This window comes from Augochlora pura, chromosome 4, assembly GCF_028453695.1.
Source record: "Augochlora pura isolate Apur16 chromosome 4, APUR_v2.2.1, whole genome shotgun sequence".
NCBI lineage: Eukaryota > Metazoa > Arthropoda > Insecta > Hymenoptera > Halictidae > Augochlora > Augochlora pura.
The window spans coordinates 23,169,278-23,182,573 of record NC_135775.1 but is presented as its reverse complement, the minus strand read 5'-3'; the positions used below and the strand labels follow the sequence as shown (position 1 = coordinate 23,182,573).

Here is a 13,296-nt window from a genome sequence, read left to right as displayed (position 1 = left end):
TCTCGAGTAATTCGTACGTCATCGATTTCCCGTCGCTGCTTCCGGTTCACCGTCGCAACGATAACGACGCTATCGGGACTCGAAGAGGACCCGGCGTCGGATCCGAAAGACAGTTTTATTACTATTAATTGTTTCCCACGACGAATCCATTAGGGAACTGCGACACGAAAATAGAGATAGACGCGGTAAATAAATGATCGCCTCTGTCGGGAGAACCGGCGCGGGTCGGTCGACGCCATTGCCCACCTGATTCCTTATTTCGCATTCTTTCTGCTTCTTCATAGTCGGAAATATCGAACAACTCGCGACGACAGGCTGCAATCAATTTTTGCAACCGATCCCTACAGACTCTTTTTAAAGCAGAATTCGAGGCGCGTTATTCGATGTAATTTCGCGAAGTTTATTGGAGTTAGTATTGACTGAGCATATTAATTTGGCGAATTGTTACCAGTTTTCATTTAATCTCGTACAAACCTCCGCGTTCGTTGATTTCATAACCGTGGGGTAGCTTTCCGTATAAATTCGATAAACGAATGAATAAATAACGGAACTTGTAAGAAAGTCAATGAGTTTTCCATCCAACGAATGTATAGACGCTAAATATTACTTAGTGTTTGTAGATATAGCGTCTTAGATGAGATCTTGAATCAGATTTGTGGCGGAGGTTAGGACTAAAAATACCACTCGCGTTCTTACAATAATGTTCGAGCGTCGAAATACTTGTGCACTTTGGCGTGCCGCGGTTAATACTTGATGGATCCGGCGCGAAGTCTGCCGGTGAGTTAAAGTTCGTTTAAAATTAAGGTCTCTCGTCCCAGCAAGAAGCGTATGTGCGAAACAGAATGCAGGGGGGGAGGAGGTGGATCGAGTAGGTCAGGATCGAAGTTTCTCGGCACCGGGGCGATAAAGATTAGGGATTTAAGGGATTTCTATAGGCATCCGGATGCTCGAGTAAATTCGTTATTCAACGGAAACGTAAATGGCGGGAGAGCGCTTGCTGCTTACACCGGTAACGACTCGTTTCGCCTGGAACCGATTAACTCGGTCGGAAGAAAACCTGTCGTAATTAAGGCTGCGCCGGCGGCCCCCTCTCTCTCTCTCTCTCTCGACGGTACACCGGCTCTCTTTGAACTGGGTCATCGGTTAATCGATATTTTCGGCCCGTCTCGCGGGGTCGAACAATGTTCGACCTTTCGTATTACGCTCGAAGGATGCGGACGCGCGGATGCCGGTTGCCGTGCCGGAACCGTGCTCGTGATCCAAGGTGCTCAGGATTCACGGCGTCTGATTCCGGCTAATTCCCGAGGTCGGTTTTTACGTCACTCGGCCGCGGCTCGGTCTGCGGAGGTTTGCGGAGGCGGCGCGGAACGAATCCCCCGTATATAATCGCGGTGCTCGCGTGCATGTCCCGCCGGCCGCAACGCGCACCAACTTTCCGATAACCTTTGACGCGCGAGGAATGCGACGAGTCGGGCTCGATAAATGTTTTTGGTGGCCCGTGAAACCTGTCGCGGTCCCGTGAAACGTTAAACGCGTCCCGGCACTGGAACGACGGAGACGATCAATACGTCGCCGTCGATCATTCCGCCGCGCGACCGATTGAGAAACCCCGCGCGTACGTTACTGCCATTTCTCGCGATATTATTACTATTATTATTACTTGCCATGGTATTATTATAATATTAATATTATTTATTATTTATTATTTATTACTTATTAATGATATCTATTAAAAGTCTAATAATTTAGTATACCCAACATCTCTGCTGATTGCGTAAAACCCCGACAATCCGGTCGGTCCTCCAATATCAGAATCATCTCTTCATTTAAAACACTTTTCACCCGCAATCGGCCCGATCAAAGGCGAATCATACATAATACGATTTATTATACGAGTCGATAAAAATGTCGTTTGCCGCTTTAAGTAATCGCGCTTTATTATCGGTACATTCACGTCGCTCGGCTTAGGTCGGCTAAATCGGAGTACGTGTATCACTTTGTTCGCTCGTCGACGCGCGAAGCTGAGCGTCACCGGGCCGGATAAAAATTATACGGAATTCGCGATATTTAATTAGTGGATGTTTGCGGTGGATCTTTTACCCTCGGCCGGGTTTTCCGAAGCGAATTTTAAAAGCATGAACCACTCCGATGAATGTTGATGTTTGCGAGTTTGTTTAGCGCGGGACACCGCGAGTTGATGAACGCGACGATTGCGCGCCGACCGCCGCGATTGGAAATCGGAGATAAAGATTTTCAAAGCGCAACAGCCCCGATTTATTGAATGTTGATTTTTCCTTGGCGGTCTCGGCTCGCGCCGGCCCGGCCCGTTGAAAAATTGAGAACCCGCTCGGGATCCGAAATTGCGATCGATCGGCGAAGGGGGGGTCGCGCGCCGTGGAACGATATAATTTCATAAGGAATCCTCGAGGATCCCCGGCGCGCGTGCCGCGCGGATCTCCGATGCCCGATAAATCCTGCGATTACTCGTCGCGCGGCGGCGTCTCGGACGACGGCGACGCCTCGTAAATTAGTCGGCCGTAGTATCGAGGTCCGCCTTTATTCCGACGCCCGGTCTCCTGCTTTGGGAGAGAGATACCTGCGAGACACGGTGTCCAAAGAAAGATATGGCTGTGAATTCCTTCCAAACACGGTTCACCGGGATATTTTACGGAAAGAGATTGGATGGGCGTTAAGAGGATCGACGCGATAGTTGTTGGACCGCAGGGACCCCTCGCCGACTTCCTCCTCCTTCTTTTCGGGAAAGATCGAAGCCCACGACTTGCAACATCCTGCGGTCCGATCGGATCGCTAGGATTCGACAGGCTTAAAGCTTGGCTAATTTGAATCCGGTCGACAGGGACCGTGGAGCTTGGGGAATTTGATGGAATCGGCCGCTAATTATCCTCTCAGCGCCGTCTAACGATTATGGTTTTCTGTTACCGTATTCCACGTGTACGGGTCTTCCTAGCCTCGGAAGAATGCCGATGAGTAGACTGCGGTGTTTTATGCATTTATCACGAAAATTGACGGGCCAAATATATAACGGCGAACCCTTTGGGAGGATATAAGGGTACCGCCATATTCTTTGAAACTTGTTAAACTTAACAGAGAATATAGTCGGGTATATTTTAAGGTAGCTGCGTCGCTTTAGGAAAAATCGATCTAACTTATACGACGTCGGAATTGAAGTCTTAACGGTTAAGTTTTGTTCTATCGAGTTTCTACTATTTTCAGTTCTCCGACATTGAACGAGCAATCGAGAAAATAACTATTTTTAGCGATCCGACATTTTGCGAAGCAGTCAATAAAGTGACCATTTTTAGTCGTCGCAACAGAGGAAAATATACATCGCTTTGCAATGCTTCTACTTGCAATTAGCGCGGTGAATTTGCTCCTCGCAGAAAGATCCGCAGTCTAGCGATGAGTAATACCGGATACAGGTAAATTTTAAGGAGGCTAGCGCACGAATACTGCTCTATATTACCGCTAGCTAGGCCGATTTTAGAATACCGTTGTACAATTTGAGCAACCTACTTCGATAAGTACGATAAGTACGTCTCGGCGAAAAGGTATTACGTTGATGAATAGCCGTGGCATTCGTATGTGGCTGATGGAGTTACTTGCTCAGGCCTTACAATTAGTTTGTACGCTAATCTAATATATGTATATCTGATTAGCTGCGTTAAGTTTCGTAAAACGAAAAGATGACGAAAATGTAATAGACGTCGTACCACTTGACGTTCCAATTTTCCGCCGTCGTACTCGGTCGAATTGTCACGCATGATTTTTCTCGGGGAAATGGTATCGTCGCGAGAACAATGAACTTGACGATTCACTCGTTATGCATGGATGAAGCGAGATACCGAAGTCTAGTAAAGAAAACGATATTTTAGAATGCCGAAATTACATTCTGTAATTTTTAGGTCCCGATAATATGGTCAGTGACGTACGTGACCCGCATAGGAAATGCGACAGCGGGAGGCTAATTTCATTACGTAAAGTTCATTAATCGTATGAAAATTTTTGACGTCGTTAACCCGTCAGTCAAATCGTTCAAAAGTCTGCTGAAAAATTTGCTAAATAATACCAGAAGCGATTCAAGTTGTATTTATAATTTAGTTATATTTTCAATATCGTTATTTACTCGATTATTAAACGCGCCAAATTACCCCTAGAATCGCAGAATGTAACACAAACTAATAATATAGTTGCAGAGCACGCAGTGTAAACTGTGCTGTTTACATTTCTGATAATTCTATTGATGCAATTATATTAATCGTAAAGTGTGCGAATGGAGGCGAAGTTGCAAAGTTAAACACAGAATAACATCGACAATATCGTCCGACAATATTAACGGTATCAACTCGGCGAAAATATCGCCGAGAAAGATCCATCTTCCGAGCATAGTCCGAGAAAACAAAGGATCAATGAAAACGCCGTTACACCGTGAGACCCGAATGCTGCATTTTCGTGGACTTTATCCGAGACAACTCTGGAACATAGTTAATATTTTATCTGTCCTTGCCTCGGTCCATACTCTTCGGTGTAATCGTCGAACCGGAGCTCGGCCCTTTCATGGTTCGCCGGCCGTCGTCCCCCCGCAAAGTTGCGTCCCCATTCGCTCGCGGCGCTTTGTCGTCGCGCAATTCCGCGACGAGATCGTTCCCTGGATGGCTTTCTGGAATCAGAGACGGTTGAAGCGTTCGCCAAAAGGAGGAGAGGGCCGCCGACCCCCGGCCCCCGGTCGATCGAGGATCGGCGGCCATCGGGAAAATGGAAAAGCTCGGCGATCGCGGCGCGGCTTCTAATTGCCGCCGTCCATCTTGCTCCCGGCACGGAGGAGGAAAGACGGCGATCGTGCATCTTCCGCGCCGTCCGTTTCCCGACGGAGTCGGATAAATAAATTTCTACGACGCGTCCTCGAAGGATCGCGTGAATTCCACGCTGGAAGGACGACCGGATCAGGGATCGGCGGTGGTGTTAGTTGCCGAGTCGGATCAGGTGGGGGAGTGGTGCAGAAGGGTAGATCGATCGGGAGTCCGCGGTGCATCGAGATGGACCTTGATATTGCCGTTTATTTTATGCCAAGGCTGCCGAGCAGCCCGCGCTCCTGCAGGGACATTGCGCGAAGTCACGAATGCCGTAATTGAAAATCAATATTTGCGCTCGCTTAGCCCCGCGAGTTCGTTCGGCCAGTGAATACGGACCGCGAGACCGCTCCTTTAGCCCGATCGAAATCTCTCGGGCCGGCTGCTCTCGCGAAATATTTAGCCTCGGCGAATCAACCGAGAGAGACAGAGAGTGCAAGAGAAAGAGAAAGAGAGAGAGAGAGGGAGGTGGAACAGGAGGAAGAGGAGTTGGTGGAAGAGCCGGACGAGGAACGAGGGACAAGAAGACGGAGGAAGAGGGTGAGCTGGGTTTCCGTGTCGGTCCGCCATCCGCACGGAAATTCCGTCTTGCCAGTCGCCTCTCGTCGCGTGAATATTTTCGAGTAAACGGACTGCGAATGAAAATTCAATGCCGAGATAGAGGCTAGCTGTTGTCGGCGATCCGCCGGGTAGTGGTGGAGACGATAGTGTGCGGCTCGTCGAGGCGAGGAATCGACGATTACTCGTTACAGGCCGTCCGCTTCTGAACGCCCGTCGTCCGCGCCGCGCTCGTAATCTTTCTCGAGCGTCGCTATCCGCTTCTCGCCGCCGCGAAATTGCGTCACCCATCTTCCTCGATGTTTGCCCCGCGGATTTGTCGCGAGCGCCGCCCCGTTATCCCGCGGGAACGCGCTACATAAATAGACCGCGTTAATATTGCATTTCGTTGCAACGGCACAGGTTTAGTTTATTAATTCGCCCGGCGATCGATGCCGCCATTAAAAGTTGCAAGAACGGCCATCCATTTTGCACGGCGAGGGCCGACGCTCCTCCGATCGGCGGAAAACGCCGGACGGCCCCGCGACCCGCCGAGTTTTCTGCCCGGCTTTCAAACGGAAGTCCTCGCAGCTTCTTCGGATCCTTCCCTCGGATTCGTTTTTGTCGAAACTCGAGGGATTGTAAATCTCGCTTCGCTATTAACTCCAGGCAGCTTTAACACGATTAATGGTTAACTGTGCTTAATTAAAACGAGACTCGGCTCTCGGAGGATCAGCGCGGATTGATTTATTCCCTATGACTGCGCGAAGCAATGACTGATATAGTACCAGCGGTATGATGCGACGAGACTGCGGATTTCTAGGCAAAATAAAAGTCGTCTACGTCGGTTGCAAGACACGGGCGACGTGCGCGGCTCATCTTCTCTTTCTTAAGGAATTTTAATAACTTGAAGTTAATACGCCGACAGTCTCCGTTTCTTTAAATCTTTTCAGTATTTTATACGTCGCCGTTTCACTTTTGTCGTAATTGCATGAAATCCGCGGTATAGTGACGCGACGAATACGACTGCAGAACGCGGTGTTCTCCCGACGCGGTACTCGCGCTACTACCGATGGACGGAAATACGATCCGTTTATTTTCAGCCTAAGTCCGTTCTCCGAAAACATCGAGCTGGTTATTTTAATATTGACGTTTCTATGTTATACGTAATTTCATCTCGGCGAAGCCATTAGAACGCAATAGCCCCTTACAAACACGGGAACATTATCTTGTCGATTGCCGATAGTTTTAAATTCACCGAAAAGTCAAATCTTCGAATATCCGGATTTCGAAATAAATGGACTTAGGCCACTTTCGAAATAAACAGCTTATGTGTTTGGGGTAGTTGGTGGTTAGAAGTTAGTTGGTGGGGTAGTTACGAGTGGATGGGATATACACATGGTCGTAGGAGTGGAAGTGCTCCGGCAAAGTAAGAAAGGAAAGTTACAGTGTTGAATTTCAACAAATATGTTGGACGCAAATATCAGTCGAGTAAATAGTTTTTTATTATGTATATTTCTTACTTATTATTTATTTGGATTGCGCCAGTTAACGGAGACATCTCATAAAGAGGGAGCATACCTTTCTTTAATAAAAAATAATTAAAGAAATTTAAAATTAAGAAAAAAATTAATTATTGTTATTGATACAAACTAAATACAATTGCAATATATAATTCTAATTCATAGAAAATCAGAAAGATGTCTTTTGGAGCCCTGTCAGAGCAGCCACGTCCGCGAAGATCGACGAAAGGTGTCCGATGACACTCGAGCGTACTAGAAACCGGTCGGATCCTCCGATCTCGGCCCTCAGATCACCGCGACTTCGTGTTTAGTCTGCTCGATGCCGAAACAGCCCTTCAATTCCAATCTTCGGTACATTTCCATAAGAGCCGAATTTTCCAAACAAATTCGGAACGATGGGAGCGACGACTCGAACTCAAAGACTCGGTCTCGAAGTCCATCCAATTTGGTTCCGGGGCCGCGTCATACTTCCCGTCGAATGAAATCCCGGCGACGATTCTGCCCGGAATTTACGGGGCGACCATTTCTCAGCGAGAAATTCCGGCGTGTGCCGTCCGGATCGCGGGCGATCGAGCCGCGCGGCCGGTTTCCGATCGATCGCGGGCGCCGTTACCCCGCGAGACTGTCAGATGTGTGCGCGCTCGGCCGGCCGTAGAGAGAGAAAGAGAGAGAGAGAGAGAGAAAGAGTGAGAGGGAGGCTGCTTAACATTTTATAATTCCGGATGCGGCGAGAAACGGAAGAAATTACCGAGGGGGACGGTGAACGATCGCAGGAAGCCCCGGAGCCCACGGACCGCCGCCGCGTAGCTCGCGCGCGAGTGAAACTTTTAAGGGTATCGATGATTCTCGTCTACCTTGTTACTTCTCCCGGGAGAGATACGAAAGCCGAAACTCCGACGGCGTCGAATCTCTCGGCTCTCGAATAAATGGCGACCAACGGCCTCGGAAAAAATTGTTCGAACGTGGACCCGGCCCGTGAGACGGATAGACGGGCTAATGGAGATTTACGTTACCCGGAGACAGACGGACAGAGAAGACTTAAGGGGGGGAAGTCGGCGGCGGCTGCGGCGGGGGCGAGGGCGCGGAACAGCGGGGGAAGATAACGCGAAGACGAGAAGGTCTGGACAAAGGGAGACAAAGACGGGGAGAGACCTAGCTCCGTCCCCTACTCTCCGGGGAAGTTAATTAAAGGGGTGGCGACACGGCCCGCGACCGGAATATCGATCAACTCGAAATTCAATTTCAAATTTTCAATTCAATTTCGATCGAAACGGAGGATTTATTAGGTCGTCGCTTTCACGATCTCGAGGTAGGCGATTATAATAATTTTAATAAAGCTGGCCTCGGCCGCGGGGGGGAGGGAGGGAGGGAGGGCACGGTGAGCGTAGGCCGGCTACGGCGGATCGTTGGTAAACGAGCCGGGAATACCGAGATTCCGCCCGGCTCGAATATCTGCGGGACAATATTAGCGCGGAAAGGATGACGTATTTATTAGAGATTGTCCGGCGCGTCGGTATCGTCTTTTGCTGTGAACCTCCCCGCCAGGCGGCTTCCATAGTCCGTGGCGATAAATAATGCAACCGGCTTGCAGATGAAGTTCTTCCGGACTCGCTGTTCCTCCAATCTTTGAATTTCGTTTAGAAAAAAAATCAATAAACCCTATCCACGTGGATAAACGCTGTTTCGGGTCACTGTATAACAACGAACTAGTATTCATGATATGGGAATAAAAATGTATGAATAAAAATACTGACAGAGAAGCGCGCCGGAAAGCCGCCTGAAGGGACCCCGGCTATTTTTGGATGCACCATCGCCGCATCAAGATCCTGTGGTCTATGAATCAAAGGACGCTTCGAAAATCTTCCCTCCAAGTAACAATCGCTTTGAACAATTTTTGCTGGCGATCGAACTACGTTACAAAAACGACCGCTACCGCCAATTACCGCGAATTATTGGTTTAGAAACTATTGCGTATTTCCAGATTGATAAGTGCAAGTAAATGTATGATGGGACATTGCAAAATCGATGGCTCGGCAGAGGATTGCATGAATTTTTAAACGATTACATTAACATATATTAATGATGGGCTTGTTTCAAGTTACGTGAGGCCGACGCGGTCATCATAATTAATCCTCTTCCGAGTGAAATTTATTTACTTGTGTTCAAGTTATTCATAATAATATTCCCCGCAATATTTTACAAACTGGGGCGAAGTGGATTTACAAAATTATCAATTTGGAGCGCGAGAAGGTAAATATTATCGATAAAAGGACGTTTATTTCATTTCAGTCGATTTTATTGAATCAATTCGCGGTTAAAAATACTACAGGTGTTGTCCGAATTTTTAACATCGTTTCACATTTGTACCGGTCATTAGGGACCCATTGTTCTCTTCGCAACATTGTTCTACGCGATGAATGGAACACGACGATGTAATTAAAAAAATGTTAATCTTTAAATGGGGATGAACGTTTATTGACGGCGGAGACAAACCGGTCGAACAAACCGGTGGCTTGTAGAGCGTCTTCCCCGACACGGGTCCGACTGTGCAAAACGATACCGGCCGGACATTTTTTACCAGAAAAAAAGTCTGTCGAATTGTATGCATAATACCCGGCTCGGTCGTCGATGTCTCGACATCGATCTCTCCGGATGGTTCGCGACGATCCCGCTCAGCCGAACGGGGTAAAACCTGGCACCAATACATATTCAAAGGGTAGTTCGGGCCGGAGCGGCGCGGCGCGGCGCGGGCCGGTTCGGGTCTGGTCTGGCACGCGGCATTAGCATCGATCGCCTTCCGGGACTGTGTCCGCGTCTGCCGACCGTTTATTCGGTCTAGAATTTCCCTCGTAACGAGCTAAGGGGTGCTCTCGTCGGACGAGCCTCGCCTCCTATTGTCCCGTGGCACGAACGACCGTTAATTAATTCTTTTCCGACCGCTGGAAGACGCGGTGAACCGGTAAACCGACGGAACACCCGGCCCGGAGTAGATCCTGCGGGGAGACTTCGGTCGATCGATCTTCCGCTCATCTCTCTTTCGCGCTGCTGCTACTGCTGTTATCGACTCCTCTTTCTGCAATTATGCTGCGGGCTTTATTGTTTATTATCATTACTTACCGTCGTTATTATTTTTATTATTTATCGATTCGCCGGTGTCAGCTCTTTGTAGGAGAATCTTATGAGTAAAGGTGAGAGATTTTACAAAAAAGTATAATACATAACTAGGTTATCTATTTATTTGTTTGTCTATTTATTTATGGACATGAATATAGATAAAGAATCATTTGTTGTATTAAAAAAAAGATCTTAGCGATAATGGTCGACAGACGAGCAATACTTACACGTGAACTGTACAGGCGGTACATTAAGGTATACTTATATAAAAATTAATTAAAAGTGAATGAAAATCTTAGAAATTATAAACATTGATAAATCTATTATTTAAAGACCATAAAGTTGTTTCTGATATTTTTCTAAGAGGACCTTGTCTAGCAGCCATCGATGATGCATTTAAATTAATGTTGATAAAGTAACAGGGCATGAGATTATCCCATTGAAAACTGTATACGCAAATAGCAAGCCGGATATAATGTTGCAACGATGGAAAGTTAATTCTCGACCGGCTATCGCGATCAGCATGCACCCGCAAGCCTAGAAGATGGGACGTCTAGAGGCCGGTGTAGGGAAATGAAGACTGAACAGCAGGGCTGTAATGAAATACGATTTATTTACTAAATATGCGAAATATATACATTAGGCCATACACACAAGTACGCGATCGTTTCCGATGAGCGTTCGGCTGTCGACGCGGCGAGATCGGCACGGGATGGTGTTTCAATTGATTCCCGTGGTCCCGTTCCCGTCGCATTGTACGCCGACGTCCCGAAGAAGAGTCCGTGGCCCGACTCCAGAAACACGGCCCACCGGTCCGTTGACTATGCTACGGAAAGCGCGATTAGTATCGCAATCGGCTCGACCATCTCCCTTTCTCTCCCTCTCTTTCTCTCCTCTCCGTTCATCGCTCTTCTATTCGGTAAGGTACGCGGAATACGGCAGGTATACAGCGCGTCTCTCTCAGGTATATACAAGTATACAGGACTTGCTCGCACACATACATACAGTTTTGCATCGGCGCGCGGGAAACGCGCTCGCGTGTCGCGCCGCGTTTCCGCGCGGCGGAAGGAAGTCGCGAGGAAGGTGAATTCGCGATCGAGATTCGGCGATTATCGTGCGGCCGTGCTAGACGCGCGCGTTCATCCCCGGCCCGTTGTCGATGACGCGCGTCTAGGATATCGTACCTCTCTGATCGGCCGATCCGATCGTTAACACATACAGTTGTCCGTCTCGTCGCGTCGGCGTCCGTCTTGTTTTGGTCCGTGTCGATTCGGTTGGTGGCGACTACGAGCTACGAGAGTGGCGGCGCGAGAAAGTGCAGCGCGTCGTATTTTTTTTTCTTTTTTTTTTTTCGTTCGGAAGTACGATTACGGGACAGTGGAAGCTTCGAAGCCGTAAACGGGTTACACGTAACGTTGCGTGTGCTACGCGGGTGCGCGTCATTGCGAGAAACACGGCGGGTTATGCGGCGGAACATCGAGATCGGGACTCGAGTCGCGACTACGGCGATGTCTCGGTAACTGTCCGGGCACTCGCTGGCATTTGCCACCTGTCGAGTCGCACCGTTTCTTAGCTCCCGGCAGCGCTTCTAGAACTCTTCAACTCTAAGCCGCCATAGATTCACTCGAGAGCTTTGCCCCGTAGGACTCACCATTAGGAGCTAATTCGAACGTCAGCGTTGATAAGATCGACTAGTGCATTTCTAGAGCCAGTCATGAATGGCGACCACCTTCTCAGATTCTATTAGTACTTCCCACCTTGAGTTCTTCATCTCTGATCCCCACCAATGCCACTCCTTTTCATCGTAGGGCCCACCATTGGGAGCTAATTCGAACGTCAGCGTTGATCGAATGGAATTTTGCATTACTAGAACCAGTGACGGGCGACGGCTATCTTTACGGCCCCCAATAGCACTTTCCACTTTAAACTCTCGAACTCTACACTCCGCTATAGTCACCCTAGACTCTAGAATTTTGTCTCCTAGAATGGTTTCGAGTCGTACGGTGCGCGAGCGATGATCGCAGAATCGGTCTGCAGCCCTAACTCTGGAACGGTTATCGAGACAATACCGTACTCCGCGATCTGTCACGACCCATCCCGAATCTTCCGGGCCACGGCCGAGAGCGGTTCGTCTGGCCGGGCCCGGCATGCGTCAGCAAATTAATCGAATCTCGCGTATCATCGTGTCGCTCGAAACGGATTCGTCTGGGGACCTGTAGGCCCTGCTGTCGTCCGATGGACACCGGTAGGCTCGTCGAGGGGTTCTGGGCCCGTTTCCTGCGGCGCCTGCGGTCGCCGTCAAGGTAAGTGGTTGAACCTCGTTTGGCCGAGGGTCGAGGAGGTGCTCCGGCTCCGTTGTTGTCGGCGAGGTGGACCGCGCGACACGTCGTAACGACGGTCCGGTCCGCTCTCCCGCCGTTCGAGACTCTAAACCGGCGGCAGCAGCCGTAGCAGCAGTGCGCTCGCCACCGTCAGGCACATGCAGGAGGTCGCGGCGCTCGCGTGACCCTCCACTGAAACAGCCAAGAGTATACTTAACACGTTTCGAGCCGGACTTATCGCTCCGCTCGGCCGCCGGGTAATCGAGCTTTTGTAAATCGCGCGGAGGGCCTCGCCGGTTTTCTTTATTGTTGCTCGAGTTACGCGCCCCACGTCGGCCTTTCCCGAGCGGACACGATAATGCCACGATTACGCTCCGCCCGTACGTATCAACGGACGTTTCTCGCCCGTTCCAGATACGTTTCCACCAGGGATCGAAAGAGCCGCGGAACTTTTCGATTAGTTCTGCTTTGAACATGCAACCTTTTCAATCTCTTACGAAAGATGCGCCACTTTCGTGGATGTTTGGTGCTTCAAAATATATCATGCTCAATATTATTCATGATTAAAGCAAACGACTAAAGTTGAAGTATAACTTTATTTCAATTAATATTAATTTAATAAAAAATCATTTTCTACAATACATAACTAAAAGCAAATATTAATCCTTCGTTGTCGTATTAAATTTGTAATAGGTGTCATGCTGGCCAGAATTAATTTCGAATAAAATTCGGAAGATCGAATAGAAAGAATAAGAATTTATGAATTCTTTTTAATATTTACGGAGGTTTAACGCGATACGGAATCTGCGAATCAGCGGTTTAGCCGTACAGTTTCTGTAAACTCGTTTTCAATTCTGCGAGGATTCGCGAAAACGGCTGACCCGTTTTAAAGGCAACAAAAGCGAATAAGCTTATGCATTTATGCGTGAGGGG

At 48.6% G+C, this 13,296-nt stretch overlaps 2 protein-coding genes across 3 annotated transcripts in view; one reads left to right on the top strand and one right to left on the bottom strand.

The window, feature by feature from the left end:
• Positions 1–13,296, top strand: part of L (zinc finger protein Lobe) — a 201,604-nt gene that overhangs the window by 152,130 nt on the left and 36,178 nt on the right. The window lies entirely within an intron of this gene.
• The window catches only part of LOC144468884 (uncharacterized), a 72,438-nt gene continuing 69,784 nt past the window's right edge, over positions 10,643–13,296 (bottom strand). For both annotated transcript variants that reach the window (XM_078178675.1, XM_078178676.1), the window contains exon 9: positions 10,643–12,555. In XM_078178675.1, coding sequence (XP_078034801.1) covers positions 12,470–12,555 — 86 coding nt within the window. In that variant the 3' untranslated portion in view covers positions 10,643–12,469. The remainder of the gene's footprint in view (positions 12,556–13,296) is intronic.